The 17,468-nt window shown below is 54.0% G+C and overlaps 7 protein-coding genes across 7 annotated transcripts; 4 read left to right on the forward strand and 3 right to left on the reverse strand.

Annotated features, from left to right (window-relative positions):
* Positions 1–409: 409 nt before the first annotated feature.
* Positions 410–2,258, reverse strand: B0T26DRAFT_716386 (uncharacterized protein). Its single transcript, XM_060442268.1, has one exon. The coding sequence runs from the start codon at positions 2,130–2,132 to the stop codon at positions 714–716; it is 1,419 nt and encodes a 472-aa protein (XP_060294421.1). The 5' UTR covers positions 2,133–2,258; the 3' UTR covers positions 410–713.
* A 362-nt stretch (positions 2,259–2,620) lies between these two features.
* B0T26DRAFT_650450 (TIP-1 family-domain-containing protein) lies at positions 2,621–5,119 on the forward strand (the record flags this gene model as incomplete). The annotated part of the gene is made up of 4 exons (XM_060438180.1): positions 2,621–4,195; positions 4,248–4,536; positions 4,597–4,649; positions 4,700–5,119. 4 exons carry the CDS (start codon positions 2,621–2,623, stop codon positions 5,117–5,119), a joined length of 2,337 nt encoding a protein of 778 aa, XP_060294422.1.
* Positions 5,120–5,387: 268 nt separating this feature from the next.
* B0T26DRAFT_677478 (mitochondrial carrier domain-containing protein) lies at positions 5,388–6,440 on the reverse strand (the record flags this gene model as incomplete). Its single annotated transcript, XM_060440105.1, has 2 exons — positions 5,388–6,205; positions 6,323–6,440. The coding sequence occupies 2 exons, from the start codon at positions 6,438–6,440 to the stop codon at positions 5,388–5,390; spliced, it is 936 nt and encodes a 311-aa protein (XP_060294423.1).
* Positions 6,441–7,133: 693 nt separating this feature from the next.
* On the reverse strand, positions 7,134–10,294 carry B0T26DRAFT_716399 (Sec34-like family-domain-containing protein). Its single transcript, XM_060442269.1, has 5 exons — positions 10,026–10,294; positions 9,621–9,948; positions 9,220–9,559; positions 8,199–9,137; positions 7,134–8,108 (listed from the first exon to the last, which is right to left on the reverse strand). The coding sequence occupies exons 1-5, from the start codon at positions 10,147–10,149 to the stop codon at positions 7,458–7,460; spliced, it is 2,382 nt and encodes a 793-aa protein (XP_060294424.1). The 5' UTR covers positions 10,150–10,294; the 3' UTR covers positions 7,134–7,457.
* Positions 10,295–10,318: 24 nt separating this feature from the next.
* Positions 10,319–12,734, forward strand: B0T26DRAFT_803998 (regulator of chromosome condensation 1/beta-lactamase-inhibitor protein II; the record flags this gene model as incomplete). The annotated part of the gene is made up of 6 exons (XM_060447110.1): positions 10,319–10,340; positions 10,381–10,393; positions 10,446–10,515; positions 10,624–10,664; positions 10,867–11,513; positions 11,550–12,734. The coding sequence occupies 6 exons, from the start codon at positions 10,319–10,321 to the stop codon at positions 12,506–12,508; spliced, it is 1,752 nt and encodes a 583-aa protein (XP_060294425.1). The 3' UTR covers positions 12,509–12,734.
* Positions 12,735–14,294: 1,560 nt separating this feature from the next.
* B0T26DRAFT_649138 (protein-tyrosine phosphatase-like protein) lies at positions 14,295–16,086 on the forward strand (the record flags this gene model as incomplete). Its single annotated transcript, XM_060438059.1, has 2 exons — positions 14,295–14,667; positions 14,744–16,086. The coding sequence occupies 2 exons, from the start codon at positions 14,295–14,297 to the stop codon at positions 16,084–16,086; spliced, it is 1,716 nt and encodes a 571-aa protein (XP_060294426.1).
* Positions 16,087–16,198: 112 nt separating this feature from the next.
* Positions 16,199–16,743, forward strand: B0T26DRAFT_355690 (uncharacterized protein). Its single transcript, XM_060434581.1, has one exon. It carries the CDS (start codon positions 16,310–16,312, stop codon positions 16,589–16,591), a length of 282 nt encoding a protein of 93 aa, XP_060294427.1. The 5' UTR covers positions 16,199–16,309; the 3' UTR covers positions 16,592–16,743.
* The last annotated feature ends 725 nt before the right edge of the window (positions 16,744–17,468 follow it).

Raw genomic sequence — 17,468 nt, forward strand, 5'->3', positions numbered from 1 at the left:
CAACAAGTTGGCCTGTATTATTACTATCATGGATGCCCTTTCTGGGATTGAATGGCTTACCTAGGTTTCCGGTATGAAACGCTTGTCTTTTTTCACTTTAGCGAGACAAATGTAGGAACCTTAACTTATTTCACTGGGATACTGGTGAGCAAGTAGGCCGGCAAGCTACGAAGGGACTGATCAATCCGAATGGCCCATCCTTCCTAACCGCGAATCCTGGGAGTGTTCCTCCTAACGAGTCACTTGCCCTCTGATTTGCGACTCCGTGGATGTGTGTGGTGTGCTACTAGAGGTCACTCTTTATTAAAGCTACCACCGACATAGTGATGTAGCTGAGCTCCTTTACATATTGGAGCGGGAAGGCGGCGGTTTTGGAAAACCACCCGCTTGGTCCAAACGGAGAGAAAGGTTCATAAGAAATTAAAGGGGGTTTTATATTTGAGATAGATGGTCCTAATATACTTGTTTCTGTTTGACTGGGCACCTCTGAAAACTAGCAAGCAAAGCGGGCGTAATGAGTTAGCCAGAAACCGAAAGCGGTTACCTGGCACGTGGTGAGAAACCCTTCCTATTTCACTCTCGTCTCTGCGCTACAACGAGGCTCTTCATATCAGTATTGTGGCCCATGGCTTTGTTTTCTTTTTATATTCTGAGTTGGGTATCATTTCACTCTCGACTTCCTCTCACCCTGCTAGTTGCCTTTGTGCCATATTTTATCGAGGGCTGGTCGCGACTCTTGTGCTCTGGTTCATCTCCGCCCGCATAGCGCGCAGTTCGGCTAGCAGCTCGTGCTGAAACGTGTCTTCCTTCTCTATATACAGTCTCCTGAGCTCAAAACCGACTTCAATAGCTATCAACACGATGATGATCCACTCGAGCCGCGTGCTATGTCTCTCGCTCGACATTTTCTCGCTGATATCGAGCACATCCTGTGCCACGCTGACGACTTGTTGAGCATATGTCATCTTGTCGTTGAGCGTCTTGATGCGGACGCCGACGTCCAAGGCCTTGCCAATTTTGGAATAGTACGTCTCCAACTTCTCCTCGGTATCCCAGAAGATGTCAGGAAGTGCGTCCGTCAGGTCATTGTAGTGGTTGAGTTGACTGCGCAGGTTGAGCAGTTCGCCAGTCTTCTGCAGGATCAGGCCGCGGGACAGCGGTGCCTTGAGACCTTGGGAGAGCCTATCTGGGATGTGCCGTGTGCTCTCGAGGTAACGGGTGAGCGAGCCTTCCAGGACCGCCAACTTGGTGCTGCGCGCCAGACCCGACGAGAAGGCGATTTTGGCCAGAGTAGTGTCTAGGCGGTCGCCGGCTACCACTTCGCGCTGCGTGCCAAGCACCACCACGTCACCGCTCACTCGGCTTTGCTCTTCCTTCGGGTCCACTATGAAGTCGAGGTCCTCGACTTCTTTTTCGGCTACAAAGGGCGATCCAGCGGCTGGCAGTAAGTGCTTAGTGGCCAGTGTGTTGACGATGTCGGGCGGCAGCGCCCACGTAACCACGGTGCCCGAAGGAAAGACAAAGATGTCGCCTTGGTTGAGGCCGCGCGCATGTACCACCTCGTGCACCTCGAACCCTGTGTTATCCGGGTCGAGAGAGAAGCCGTGGTGGGCTAATATGGACGCCACCCTGTCCATATCGAACGACTCGGCTATGCAGACGGCGCTGATGGTGGAGCTGCCATCTGTGACGGCGACTGGCGCGTCAGAGGGAGGTGCGGAAAGCGGCTTGCCGGGTACGCCCTTCTGCGCGACAATGGCCAGGCGGTGAAGAGAGCTCTTCAAGGGGGGCTTGCGCTTCTTTTGGGCGGCCGACTTCTCGTCGTTGCCGTGGCCGTTGGCGTTGGCATTGGCGTCCGTCTCGGAGCCATTCCTTCTGCCAACTGTCTGGCTTCCGCTGCGGACAGACTCAGTGCCATCCTGCTGGAGGAGGGCATTGGAGGTGAAGAAAGTACGGCGGTGTGGGAGTCGGACGGGCGGGGTGCGGTGGAACTGTCGTTGGCGGAGCTGCGGTCGCGACAACGCTGTCGATGTAGAGCAGATGCTGCTGCGTGGTGGTATTGGTCCGAGTCTCGGCAGAAAAGACTTCATGGCGGTCCCATTGGAAACAATCCGACCTCTAACGAGCCGCATGAACAAGGTGAGGGGTTGCTATAGTTGGGCTAGAGGAAATAAAGGAAAATCGATGGGCTAAATAAAGGATGGCGTCACATTTCTATATCCTTTTTTTTTTTTTTTGGAACTGAATGTGCTTTAATCTGAAGGCCATATACCTAGTGTATGTACTGTAATTATAGTGCATGTTTAGAAATCATGGCGGCGGAATTTACCAAGGTATCCGTAGTTGGGGGGAATATGTGTGTACTATACAGTATCGTATATACAGTATGTAATTATTTCACAGTACAATACAGCATGAAGATGCTCTATCTACGTGCCTTAGCTCGGTAAGTATAGCACAGTACTCAGTATAGTGCACACAGTATGAAGATGCTCCATTCACGTGCCTTAGCCAGGTAGGTATAACACAGTACTCAGTTTGTCAGTATAGTGCAGGAGACAACATTATCCAAGTTGAACAAATCTCGAATTCATCCACTCAACACGACCAGCTGCAAGCCATGGCGGAGGCCGATATTCGCGTTGAGGACTATCTCAACGATAAGTTGCAGTCGACCACAGACTTTGAGCATCTCGACACATTGCTCAGCAGCGTCGAGTACCAGCGCAGCCAGCTCCAGTCGCAGCTCGACGATGCCACGCGCGAGCTCGACGACATCCGCCGTTCTGCTGAGGATCGCAACACCGCCCTAATTTCCCAGATACGCGAGTTCGAGTCGCTGCAGCAGAGCATTGACATCCGCCTCCAGATTGCCGCCGCATCCGATGCCCCTGACGATGCCATCCAGCGCCTCGAGCCGCCCATGAAGCGGCTGCACAGCGTCAATCTGGCCCATAGCTACCTAGTCCTGCTGCGCGACGTCCAAGATTTGCGTCAGGCCGCCCGCGCCCATTTGCCGCAGAGTCCAAAGGCCGCGCTGGAGCCCTACACGAAACTGAAGCGGCTGTCGTTGCGCCTCAGGAAACTCCAAGTCCAGGCCGATGGCGCTGCAGTGCACCTCGTCACCTACGTCGAGTCTGTGACCGACATACTCTGGGACGAGATGAAGAAGACTATGCGGGGCGAGCTTGAGGCTGTCCTGAAGGAGCGCGGCTGGCCAAATGTCAACCCGGATCTGGAGGTGGATCAGGACTGGCTTCGCTGCTTTGAGAGGTTGCTCGATCTCCAGGCCCCCGAGATTCTCTACTCCCCAGGCGTAGTCACACTTCTACCCGTGGATGTCATGGCGCAGATTTTCGTCCACGAGTTTCGCTTTCATTTTATGAGCGGCAAGCCAACCAGCCTACCGCAGGCTATTGGCACCCATTGCTTCCCGTGGCTTCTAGCTCTTATCGAGAAATGGGAAGGCTTCTTCCAGGAAAACTTTGGGCCAGTCCTAGCCGCAAAATTCAGCGACACGTCTGTTTCCCACAGGATGGTGTACATGGACCCCGTGTGCGCCTTCGTCGCATCCATGCTACCAATCCTAAGGGAGAAGATTGCCTCAACAATGGCTGACGCGACCAAGGATCCCGTTTTCCTCAGCAGTCTTATGGCCCAGCTCATGGCTTTTGATCAGGGGCTCAGAGTCGGCTTCAACTATGACGGCGGAGATGCCGACAATGAATGGGGCGGCCTCGCCTCCGAAGTGCTTGACGAACACTTCAGCACATGGCTGGAGGCGGAGAAAAAGTTTGCTCTCGAGAGGTTCCAGGCTATAATGGCGCCTTCGGACTCGCGAAATATTGACTATGACTTTGCCGCGGGCGGAAAGACTAAACCTACATTTGCTACGGTCCGCGTTACTGATCTACTGCGATCAGTCACGGCGCAATATGAGGGTGTTAGACGTTTCTCCCACAAGCTACGGTTTCTTATAGACATCCAGCTTACTATACTGGACGAGTTCCACGACCATCTCAGGGGCATACTTGAGGCTTACCTCGGCATCATTTCAACCGTCGGTAGGGCTTTTGGTGTGACTAAGGAGCAATTGGCGGCCTTGGAAGGCACTGGGGCGCTCGAGACCTTGTGTAAGGTGTATGGGAGTGCAGATCACATTGTCAATACACTGAAGGACTGGAGCAATGAGGAGGTAAAATTGCGCTGACCCTTTTGACTGGTGGTGTGCTGACTGGCCATCTCAGTTCTTTGTGACGCTCTGGGAACAGCTTCAGTCGAGAGCCAAATCCCGCGAGAACCAGAGCAATCTAGCAGGCGAGATGAGCTACGACGACGTTAGGGACCGGACCTCGTCAGCCGTAGGCACCGAGGAGGACGGCGGCGTTCTTTTTGACGAGACAATTGCTGCATATAGCCAGAGAAGAAAGCGCGCCCAAGAATTCCTCTCAGAAACTCTCATAGAGTCTCACCGAAAGGTTTTCAAGGCCTATCTCCACCGGCCGCAATGGAGCACAATCGTAGACGACTCTTCAAGTGAGTCGGCTCCTATAAGTACTTGGACTGTTGTCGGGTTTGCTGACAAGGAAACGCCAGTCGACCCATACCAGCTTACCGCTGTGACGCCCGAGCTGGATGAGCCATTAAGAGTAAGTGAGACATCCGCAATTCAAATCTTAGGTGTACTAACCCAAAGAAGATCCTCAGGCGGGATCTAAAGTTCCTGTCGCGGGCTCTTGGGACAGCCGTCTTCCGCCGCATCTGGCGCGAGGCACTGGAGCGGCTGAACAGCATGCTGTGGAGCGATGTCTTGATGAGTCACAGGTTCACAGCCTCTGGGGCCGTCCAGTTCGCGCGCGATCTGCGAGCTCTCTGCTCACTCGTCGAGCGCTTTATACCCGACGGTTCCGGCGCGCTTGGAGGCCTGACTGATGCTCTCCGTCTCCTGAATCTCCCCATCGCAGCAGAGGAAGGTGTCATGTCACTCAGGAAGGCAACTGATATGATGTTTACCGACAATGCCGAGGCCAAGAAAGCCCTAGAAGAAATGGATATTGACTCCCTGACTCCGGCCCACGCCCGGCAGATTTTGAAGCGCAGGGTAGAGAATGCCGAGTGACGGTCAAAACAGCCCAAACCAGGAGAATCCGGCGTGTATCTCAAATATCTACAAATAAACAAGACTAGCTTTGGCTCCATGCATCATATCATCCCAGCCCTGTTCCGGCAGCCCGTTGAGGAGCTCTGCCACTCGCTCTGCCGGTTTTCTTTCCGAGTTAGCCAGCTTCTTTGTGGTTGACCTGATAGTCGTGGGTTTCGCGATCCTACGCAAATGCGAATCATATTGAGGATAATCGCCCGCGTCGCCCAGCTAGATAGAACTCGCTTCAGTTGATGGCCCGCATCGTCATCTCCACGACGGCGAAGGTCCCGGCGCTCACGGGCATGGCCCGTAGTAGCGTAGGGCCTATGCCCTTCCAGAAGCCACGTGCTCCCTCGGCGCGCCAGGTTTGGGAGAAGCAATCGCGCATCGTCTTGTAGCGCTGATTAGCGCCGAAACCGTCTGTCTGCATCTTGCTCTTGACTACGTCAAAAGGATAACTGGCCAGCCAGAGAGCCTCACCAGCCAGCCCACCGTACAGAGCGACCTTGTAGCTGGGCACGTCCTTGCGCGCGATCTTGTTTCGCGCCGCGTCGGCGTTCATGAGCCACTCAAACGCCAAGAACCAAACGCCGTACGCTTGTGCCTCGCGCATCACTGTCACGGCCTCACCCCGGTACAGGCCACGCATGACGCCGCCGCCGTCGGCCGCCACGAGTTTCCGAACGCAGTCCAACGGCCCCGTGTATAGCCGCCCGGCCCCGTGCGGTTGTGTCTGAAGGCGAATGCGCACGTGCTCGATGGGCCCCGAGATGACGCTGTTGGCCACGCCAGCAAACGCTCCCGCCGCGTAGTATTCTCCGTAGCCAAGCGTGCTGACGCCCGGAACGAAGCCTGCTTTGCGCTGTTCCAGCCACCGCCGTGCCGAGTGGAACGCACCGAATTGGATTGACACACAGGCTCCGATGCCCAGCAGCGGTGTCAGCGTGCCCTTGTAAAAGGCCAGCGGGCCCTCGTTCTTCCAAATGGACGCTGCCGCTGCTGCCGCCGACGGGTATGCGTTGGATGTCTGCAGGCGCACCTTGACAATGTCGAAGGGCTGGCCTAATGGTGTAGCAAAATGAGTTGTTAGACAGTTAGTTCTGCTTCCTTGCCTCGCTTGCCGGCTCCGAGAACGGTGTCACCCAGTCAGTTGGCCTGTAACTGGTCGTAGTGCCTTACCTATCAAGACTTGGGCAATACCCCCCGCGGCGCCCGAGAATAAGTCCTTGGCCGTCTGGAGCGCGCCGCCTCCCCCGCCTCCTTCGTGAGCATCAATGTCGACCGCCGAGTCAGCCATGCTGCTGGATCTGTGTGTTATGCCTGCCGTTTTTTGCTGTGTCCCTAACACTGCTCCCGTTGCCGTCCCGTCCCCCGCCAGCCAAACCGGCCCACGTCGATCGTCACCGCCGCGACGTCGTGTACAGTCTGGTGAGCCTTGTTGTGCGCTTGACTCGGCTAGAAAGACAAAAGGTATGATTGATCGGGGTTTGTGATGCGATACTGTCTTGTTTTTGGGACGCACCGAAGCGAAGTCGGTTAAAAACCTGTCACAGTATAGGTATTTGGCACGAGTCTCGGAGGACGGCGGTCTGGTCTCGGTCGGTTTTGGTGATGTCTCCGATGTTCGGGCTTCACCGTTTGCGGGCTTGAGAGCTGGTTGTGGCTGCGGTATCGAGGGAGGGTAAGGTTAGGTATGTATGTATGTATGTATACATGCCTGGTACGGAGAAGTACCCTTGCAAGTGGGGTAAAATGCTCGAGTTTGAGACGGAAATGGGACCGACCAGGTACCTATGGTATGTACAGTACATCAGAGTACTCCGTACGGATCAAACTATGAAATATTGCGTGCTTCCGGGGCCACGACCTCGGCTATGAGGGGGGTCCAGCGCTGTGTCCGTGGTACGTAAGGTACCTTAGGTAAGGTACGAATACGTTACTAACCTTGCCTTTCTTTCATGATTTAGAGATATTCAGATATACGGTACTCCGTATCTTGACCCATTTCTGCAGACGGCATTGCCGTCGTCTCATGTCATTCTTAACCATTCCTAACATCCAACTGAAAAGATCCAGAACCTATGACACCGAGGTAATCTGTACGTTGGAAGTCCAAGGCATCCAAGGTGATTTCTCAAAAACGTAGAGCTACCGATGATGAGATATTCTTGAAAAAGTCCCCGGATACCAAGCTGGGTAACTTGGCCGTAGCACATCCATCTGTATGACTTTGGTAAAACTCGAAAGGGCAGTCATCTAACCATACGCCCCGAACATCCAGCCAAATACACAAGGTACCCTAACCTTCTGCCCCTTAACTCCGCGTCATTCGACTCCCGCTCTTCTCTTTACCTGCTTCGTTCTGTGCCTGTACCTCGATTTGTATGGCTTCCTTGAGTTTGGCCACTACTTCGGGCTGGCTACTGAAGGCATGGTCCAGCATTTCATCCAGTTCTCTCTCTATCTTCACCAGATTCTTCCCGCCAAATTTGCGTGCGCGGGCGTCATTCACGGTAGCAGCCCATCGCTGGGTAAAGGCGTAAATACTTTGGCGCAGTAGCTCGTCGAGCTGCTCGTTGGCGTCCTGAATTTCGTAGGCGGCAGCGCCGTTATTAGATTTGCCTGTACCGCCCGGCGTTGTAGATCCTAGCGCTGGGGTTTGAGTGCTTGCCCGAGCCCATAACGAGGAGCCTGGAATGTAGTTGCTAAAACTGGCCAGCAGGCCAATCAGATTATGTGGCCGTAGTGTGTCCCAGATCTGGCCAAAATGCTGCAAGCCCGCAGTCTGACTGCGCACGTCTCCAATCTCCAAGGATAACAGTTCGTTCTTCAGGATAAGAAGATTCTTGACCATAAAGAGATCGGGATCTGTGCCATTTTTGGTGGACTTTATCCGTGCTTCAGCGCGTTGCAAGGCCGCGATTGACTCCTTTACCAACTTGAAAACCACGGGGCTGTTGCGTTGCTGCAGAAGAGAGAAGCGTTAGCGTTGTCTTCAATCAGTAGAAGGTGAACCATGCGGCAATAGCCAGCACCAACTATGTTCCAGACTTACACATCGCTCCTTTGGCATCGATTGGTCGAATAGGACCAGAAGTTCGACAGCTTGCTTTACAATTGGAAAGGCATTTGAGGCCCCATCGCCGTTGACCACGGGCCCGATCCTAAGCGCATCTGGCGCAACGACGGTCCTCGAAATTGACTTGGCGATCTCGGCCTCGAAGAATGCATCGGTAAAGGTCCACAGGTGCTCCGTCAGAAGTCTTCCCGTCAGTTCTCGGCAATGACGTGTGAACGTTGTTTCGTCTTCGTCGTAGTCTAGGAGGAGATATTCGTTTGTCATCCACCCAACCAAGTTGCAGATGGTTCGCAGGTCATTCGTCTGTAGCATCAACTGCAATGTGGTAGCAATAGGCGCAATATTCATGCCCGTTACCAGTGACCGCTGGTGTGCTTTGAGAGCCGTAAACGCAGACCTGGCATCGGTAGAGTACTGCGGGTCTATCGAAAAGACCTTCCGGAAGAGAGCAGCTTCATTATAAGAGCGCTCAAAGCATTGCTTAACAAAGTTTCTGGCTGCCGTATCTATCGATGACTCTTTTGCCTCTGTCTTGAAGGTATCCAAATCGTGCTGTACTATTGGCTTGAGGTCCCGATCTCTAAGGGCGCAGTAGGCCTGGAAGAGATTATTTACCGTGTTCGAATAGGTGTCGAAACTTGGCCCCAAGACAGGCTGGCCATTCTGGTCATAAGCGCTACGCGTTACTCTCTGGACATTTGGAATCAACGAGTATGACTCCATAAGGGTGTCCTCAAAGCGGCCGTAGGCGAGGGCGTGGCGGGCCGACTCGGACTGGGTAGCAGCAATCTGCCTAGAAACTTCGACCGACACTTTGTTTAGTCGGTTCGAGAAACCAACGTCGAGGAGATGCAGTGCTTTTGTGAGGAGGGCCTGGTAGCGCGCGAGATACGGCTCAGAATCCCGATATGAGGGCTACACTGCGTCAGCGCCCTGGTCTGAGGCGAAAGGCCTCCAGGAATATTTCCTGGCATCGAGAGAGGCAGCCAAAACAAACATTTCGTGCCATGAAAGCAATGCATGAGTCTAGATTAGACAAGACTTCCCCGAACCCATCGTCATCAACAAGCCGGCCTGCGCCGGGGGCATTGAGGCGCCTTGTGACGGTGTCGAGATAGGCGTAGTAGTGCAGATCGGTACCGACGTCGTTAGCCAACGTCTGTAGACGCTTCTGCTCTGTCAGTAAGTCGTCACACTGGGACTGGAAGGAGCTCGTCTGGTCGTCGACGGCGCGGAAGGACTGGCAGAGAGTCTCGATGACCTTGAGAGCGCCATTGGCGTCTTCTATCAAAGACCCGAGATGCCTTTCAGTCATGGCCAACTGGTCGTGGTAGAGGCTGAACCACAAGGGTCAGCAGGGCCGAAAATAGGCGCGTCAGAGTCCTTTCCTTAACATACGTGTACTTTTGTTGGCTTGCCCGCAGCAACTCGCTCCGAAGCTTCTCGTTGACGATGTCTTCCCCGTCATCTTGACCCCAGTCGGCCGTCATAGCATGAGCTAGCTGCGGCGGAACCGCCAGAGCCTCCCACGCAATGTTGCCACGGCGCTGTCCGCGCTTCTTCTTGGGCGCGACACCCGAGAGCCGAGCGCCCGTTACGATGTCGTAGAAGTCCGAGTAGGACTTTGCCCTCTGGATCGGGGTGGCCTGGGGGGGGATTTTGTGTCTTCGCCATTCTCGAGAAGAGCGGGCAAAGGGTCTACTGCATCCGGGTGCTCTGTGGTGCCCTGCGCGACGTCCAGTTCAGGTATAAGTCAGCACAGCCAGTCTCTACACAACCAGCCGCAATACGACACGGAATCACGAACATTTGGCTGTTGCAGTAGAGACTCGCGCCGCCGGTGTCCAGCACCCGACGCACCACCGCCAGCCGGTCGCCGAGGCTGCTGAAAGTCGGGTACAAAGCTATACCACGAGTCATCGTACATGTTGGGCGGGCGGGACGGTGGGTTTCGCGCCTCGAATTATTCAGGCCCAGAATCGAAGGTTGTTAGATGTGGTAGCGACAAGCAAGGTCCTTGAGGTAAGGTGATGGACGGTATGTATGCTCGTACGGGATACTAGTCTGGTGTGTGTATGAGGTATTGTACAGCAAAAATGGACACATCCAATACCTTTGGTAAGGAAAGGAGCTGTAACTGCCCCCCACCGTGGGCCAGGTAATTACCTGAGGTATGTACGGCATGTACATGTATCCATTTAAGGTATGTACGGATATGTACAGACAGGCTTCACACGCTGCCAAGACAATTCTCGTCCCGCGCTCATCACTTGAACAGTTCAATTCAAGAGACGTGGGCCAAAGCTTCCATCCTAGGTAATCTCAACAAAACAGGTGACCTCATTATTGCCCCAACCCGCATCCATAGCACTTGTCTGCGAATACCAACACACGTACCTAGTGTCAGAAGATTCAGAAGATGAGCGAGACCATCTACGTAGGGTAAGCAATACCTTGTCAAGTGCTCGCAGGACGACTCAGCGGTTCCCAATCCGCCTCGCAGCCTCTGCCACAGCCCCGGCCCCGGCCTCCACATGGCCTCACCCATGATATCTCGGCTCGCTCTCCGGGCACGCCGTTCTCACACACTGCCATTGCAATGGGTGCGGCGTGCGAGCATGAAGCCGCTGCCACCCCGTTCTAGCCGTGCCAGCGGTCTCGCAAAGCTGGCTTTTGTCGCCGCCTTGGGTGCCGCCGCTGCCTGGGCTTACACTCACGTCTCCGACGGCAAAAAAGACGAGCTTCCACGATCCGAAAGACCTGAGATTGTGTTTGAGGCGCCGCGCAAGGATCCCGCGTCCAAGGGAGAGAACCGTGACCAAGTAAAGAGAAGCTGGGAGCAGCCCGGTGTCTATGTTTGGGGTTCCAATGCCGGCAAGGTCGTCGCTCCTGACTCCAACGAGGCCGTTGTCAAGACGCCGAGGCGCCTACCGTACTTCAACGGCCAGATCCTGCGTGATCTGAAGCTGGACCGTGATTTTGGCGCTGCCATCACCGAGACCGGTGACCTGGTACAGTGGGGGGTGGGATACTCCAAGACGACCAACACACCGGCCGTTACACTACAGGGAAAAGATCTCGTCAAGTTGGCCCTGTCGCGGGACCGCATCATTGCCCTTTCATCTAGCGGGTCCGTTTTTTCCATCCCTATTTCCCGCGCGGATCAGGAGTCGGGCGATAAGCCCATCATCACGTCTTGGGTCCCTTTCTGGTCCCAGCACTCTCCCCTGAGCTACCGCTCCCTCGTCCCCCAGAACCTGGGATGGGGCGAAAAGGTTGTCGACATAACGGGTGGGTTGGATCATTGCTTGCTCCTGACATGCAAAGGCCGCGTTTTCTCGGCAGCGTCGAGCACCGTGGATTTCCCTTCAAAAGGACAGCTAGGCATATCGGGCCTCACGTGGCAAACCCGCCCGGAAGGCCCCTACTACCAGCCCCACGAAGTAAAAGCCCTTCGTGGCTCACCAATCAAGGCGATTGCCGCCGGCGACTTTCACTCTCTTGCTCTGGACAGTGACGGTAGCATGTTCTCATTCGGGGATAACTCTAGCGGCCAGCTCGGGTTTGACCTGGAGCCAGGGTCTCCCTATATCGCCAAACCATCACGTCTACCCGTGAACAAGCTTTATAGCGGTACGAATCTGTTGCCGAAGGTGACCTCGATAGCTGCTGGTGGCATGAATAGCTACTTTACCGTCGATGCAACCAAAACGCAAGCGACAACCAGCGACGGAGAGCTCATACCAACCCAAGATGTGGGCAAGATTGTTGCGGATACGTGGGCCTGCGGTGAAGGCATTAAAGGCAGTCTGGGCAACGGAAAATGGTGGCACTACTCCAAGGGCCCGACCAAGGTTAAGGCTCTGTCGAATCTCTACGAGTACAACGAGGCTATAAAGAGCCTGTCGCCGATCCGGCTCGCCTATATCTCGGTGGGTAGCACACACGCTTGCGCCATCATGGACAACGTTACAACCCTCCTGGCTTCGAAGCAGACGTCCAAGTACGACAGCAACAGCGGGGCAGATACGCTATGGTGGGGATTCAACGAATATTACCAGTTAGGGACAGGAAAGCGAAGCAACGTGAACACGCCAGTGTATATTCGACCGCTCGATAGCAGCGATGTGGGGACGAGCAACAAGAAGGGAGTGGAAGGAGAGCGCCTCCAGCTCGCACCGAGAACAACGATTCGTCTTGGCGAGGGGGGCGTAGGCAGGAAGGCGAGCGTGGAGCAGCGGGTCGAATGCGGGCGTCATGTCACAGCTGTCTACTCTGCAACATGAGACTAAGTCCGCAACTATCGGCGATTCCACAGCGGGATTTCTGCATGGCGGTTCATCTCTGCGGAAACGCAGTCGAGGCAGATGTCGTGCGTTCATGGAGGATTTGGGACTATGTTGGGTGTATGATGTATCGATTAATATCGTGGGTTCACGATGTGTAAAAAGTTATTGTACCTACACATGTCCTATTATGTATGGGTAGCGGAATTTTTAATCCACTCATCTCAACCTTTCTGCTTCTAGATATTTCTTGACATGTTCAAAATTAAGGCGCCTTAGGTGGTCACAGACAGTATCTAATATGGAGAAATTTGTAACCTCTTTTCGCATTCACCGATCCGATTAGAAAGAGGACCTCAGTGTTCTAAAAAGCCCAAGTGTTCCTTCCCTTGGGCACTACGAATTTCCAGGTATATGGGAACCTTGGTACCGTAACTTAGGTACCTTAGGTTACCTAACCTAACGTTGAGATGAGTATTACTACAGGTGGTACCAGTACCGTGGCTCAATTACATTTTTCTTTTGCGGTCATTCTCGCCGTTGATGCGGTTGGTTCCTACCTTTATTCACCCTGCCGTAGTCACCGCCCGCCCATATTTCGCGGGTTTTCACAAGAGAGGAAGGGACTTTTGACAACGTTTATGCATGCTGTGAATGTATGGCTTGGCCAGTTGCTACCCCTTGCTTTCAGGGCGGTCCATTTTGTCGTGCAGCTCGCGTTGCTAACCCTGCGGACACAACAGCACCGACTACCGGGCATCGAAGACGGCCACAATCCCCTTCACCTGCACCGGCGACGCAGGCGGCGTCTGCCGAGCACCAAAGGTCGTCGTGCGCGGCGAGCTCCTCCGGCCTCTGAAGCTGACGCCGAGCTCCTTCCCGGCGCCGCCCAACGCGGACACCAAGGGCTGCACGGCCAATTCGGCCGCGCCGACGTGCGTTCAGGGTCTGGGACCTTCCAAACGGATTGCCGCGGTACCTTACCTTACCTGCCAAGCGGTAGGCGGGGGACCACTGGGAAAGGCTCCTGTGCCCGGGGTGCAGCAGCGCAACGTTAACTGGGCCGCTCATGAGAGGTTCCCACGAAATACCCAAAAGCCCGGTTGATGAGGTAAATTACTCGGTACTCCACTGTCTGTACAGGACCTGAGTAGGTAAGGTACCTAGCGCTACGGCGGCGTCTTCACTCTTTCCCTCCGCCCTCAGACGTCACCGCAATGGATCTAACGCTCCATTGAAGACGGAGAAGAGCGCCTCAGGTGCAATCCTTCAGCGCAAGACCGGGATTTCGGAATTGGTGCCTCTGCCATACATTCGACTTGGTAGTGCGCGACTTTTCATACCTCTCCTAGCTTCTCTTTGTAAAATCTCCTTTCACAGTCAGCCTGCAGCTGGCTCAACAATATCCTCCGGCAGGTATGTACTTCTACAGGCTGATCGGCCCGCGCACATCAACGTTGACTGCGTGTCTGCACGTGCCGTCCTTCGAGACTCCTATTTCCCCGAGGGTGCTTTCAATCGCTTTTCTGACCAGGCAAGATCGTAGAATCTGCCTATTCACACCGACTGACGCCTCAGCCGCCCGCACATCCTCCCCTCGCGGTACTCTTCCAGGCAACCCCTCTCCACTGTTTCAACAGCCACTCTCTTGCCTCACGATCGGATAAAATACACGACTACCACGACTGACACGCTGAGAGACCTGAGAGCGGTATCCCTTGGCACCCTCTTCTCACCCTCTCCATCCGTTCCCCAGTTCACCGAACTCTAGGCACCCCATTTCGACATGGACCACTTTCCGCGCTTCAGGCGCAAGAAGGACGTCGCCATGCCTGCCATCATTACTTCTGCTACCAGAGCTGATCTTACCAGCAAGGCGACGCCTTCTCCATCCGATCTCCAGCCCCCTTCTCCAATGCGCACAGCACGAAAGCTCAGTCCATTCCGAGTCTTCCATCGCTCCTCTGGAAAACGGGCCCGTGACTCGCCGCCTGCCTCGCTGCCGCACTCGCCCGCCGCCGCCGCCGTCTTAGCCCCGGACAGTGCCACGGATCGCCCAGTCTCGCCATTGTCGCTTCGGATAGATACAACAGGGGAAGAAGAGTCAAGGGCTGGGAATCCCCAGAGGATTCCTGCATTTCTTGATCTGACCGAGCAACGTGAGTTCCGTTCTCTTGTAGCTCTCTGCTTGCCCTGCTGTATATAATTAACATCGGCCGGCTGATTCTTCTGTAGAAATCGAGAGCAAATTCGTAGAACTGGTTTGGCTCGAACGCAACCGCATGGTGCAGTCAATAACTAATCCCTCGCCTGATTTCCGCTGGGCACGCGTATCGGGTCATCATCTCAAGACATTGGACAGGTACATGAACATACAGCCATGGCACAACAACCGAATAAAACTGCGGGTCCCCGACGGTCATATCGACTACATCAATGCGTCCCCGATAACACTTACGCCATCACCTCGCCCAGCAACTGACGCTCCTGCAGGAGAGGTGCGAGAGCCTGACCGCTACATCGCCATGCAAGGCCCCAAACAAGCGTCTATCGACCATGTATGGCGCATGATAGTCGAGCAACTGGAAAGCCCCGGGGTTATAGTGATGTTAACAGAGACACACGATGGTCACACGGAAAAGTGCGCTCCTTATTTCCCTCGCCATCAGGGTGACCCCCCACTTGAAATCAACCAGCATGACGAGTTCGGCGATGGATTTCGGGCCACAGTGCGCTGCGAGGGCATTGAGGAAACGCCGGCTGGGGATGCGATCGAGTTGCGGAAACTGGTTATTCGTGTGCATCGGCGAAGCAGCGGCCCCCCGGCTCGGATGGCTGAGAATGAGCGGCACAGAAGCGGCAGCGCAACCCCAGAGCCAGCTCAGGCCGGAGAGACAGATGTGGATCTTGATGTTAAGATGAAGTCGCCTTTGGGGGGGCCCGAGCAGCCAGAGTCTGAAACAGCATATGCCAAGGCTTCTTCAAAGCACAACATCATCGCATCTCAAGATGCAGGGGACCAGAGCTTTGAGGAGGAGCGCATTGTATGGCACTTTTTGTACAAAAAGTGGCCCGACTTTGGAGTGCCTGCACTGCCGGATCTCGAAAGTTTTTTTACACTAATGCGACTCTCCCGAGAAAAGAACGCCGGACCCCACAATCCCCGGGTTGTGCATTGCAGTGCCGGGGTAGGGCGTAGCGGCACATTCATTGCGCTCGAGCACCTGATTCGGGAGTTGGACGCTGGGGTACTGGAGCATTACGACGAGCGGGTTACTACACCGTCGCCTATTTCCGGACATTCGATAGACGGGCAAGAAAAAGGGGCTAGCGGCGATGAATATAATGCGTCACCAACGACGATAAGAGAGGAGCAGGGCGAGGATCTCATCTTCTCCACTGTCAACCAGCTACGCGAGCAGCGCCGTACAATGGTGCAGGCAGAGAGCCAGTATCTTTTCATCTACCAGGTGCTGCGCAAACTGTGGCAGGACAAGTATGGCGGTAGTAGCAACAGCGGGGAGATGGGCGAACGAGCGGCTAAGAGGCTAGAAGTCGATCCCTTTATCGCCGACTGAACCCGGAACATGTGACGGCAGACAACGATGTGGACAAACACTGAATGGCGGAAATGGAAAGAGAAATATTTTCGACTCTGTACGTCTTTCGGCACAACTTTACAAAAACGAGGCTCAGAGGACAGGGAGTGGCTATTGCAGCATCGTGCAAACTCGCACTAGCGTCAGCCACCTCTTTGGAATATTAGAGGAAAATCATAGAAAAAGTATTGGACAGGGCCGGATGAGATGGACAAGAAAGGGGAGTTTACTGACATTTCTTTCCGATTTTATTGTTTTGCCCTTGTTTCCTTTCTTGTTGCATGGGTCTGCATATTTTTTTTCAACCTCCTCCCTCGTACGCCTCACCCTCTCTTACTCTAGTTCACATTGCATATTCACTTTTGGTTTCCCAGCTATCACTATCGTTAATGGGAGAAGTAGCGGAACAATAAGCGTAGGAAGCCTGGCTTTAGATACCCGATCAGTTTCCCCCTCTCTTATTTCTTTGTCTATTGCATATTAAAGGGAGTTGAGAAGGACGGACTTAGCCAAGAGGGTGAGACATACAGTCATGATGCTTTTTTTTTTTTCGTTTTGATTGACCCCCCTTCCTTCCCCTTACCTGTGGTTTGGTATTACAGCATCCTCGACCGTTGGGTTTTTGCCGCCGATGCCTCTCGATTTGCTTGTTTCTGAAGCTTGATGTTGATGAAGCACGTTAGGCTCTTTTGCCGGCGCTGGTTACCGGGCGAGCATGCGAGAGGGCAGTTGAGGGACGGTGGACACGATCCTCTGCTGATGGTTTCTTTGTTTAAAGTCCAGTGTATCAATCTGTAAGAAACTTGGGCGGGCTTTTGCTCATTGTAGAGTTGGACTTGAGTTGAATTCTTTTCACACTTATTTTGCTACAAGTTTGTTGCATATTTGCCTGAAATGACGCCCTGCTTGGTAGTAGTAGATACCTGGTATGCAGCTGCTGCTCCAGGACCAGTTTATGTCTACTAGTTGAGTGAAAGTTGAGCTTTAGAATGGCCCGCGTAGAACCTTTGATATTCCGAGGCCCAAGCCCATTACCCTTATCCGACTTCCCGGCAACAAATCTAGTAGTTTGAACATTGATGCATATCTCCATAGCTTCTTGTATTCCGCCACGGGTCCTAGACTCTAGAGTCTGGAACACGTGGCAAGCGCACACATCAGTTGTATTTCCCTAATTAAGGCGATACCGGACTAGCTAACTTGTCTTCATTTTTTTGCCCCAACGTGGAGAAAACTAAGATCCTTCTTATTAATTGTTTAATTGTTGTGGACGGCGAGGGAGCAGCCACAGGATCCCGGGTTATGTGCGCATGCACTTACTTTACATGCACGTGCAGTACTGCACTTCGCATCCCCCCTAC

The sequence above is a fragment of the Lasiosphaeria miniovina genome (assembly GCF_030549165.1).
Source record: "Lasiosphaeria miniovina strain SMH2392-1A chromosome Unknown B0T26scaffold_5, whole genome shotgun sequence".
In the NCBI taxonomy this organism is placed as follows: domain Eukaryota; kingdom Fungi; phylum Ascomycota; class Sordariomycetes; order Sordariales; family Lasiosphaeriaceae; genus Lasiosphaeria; species Lasiosphaeria miniovina.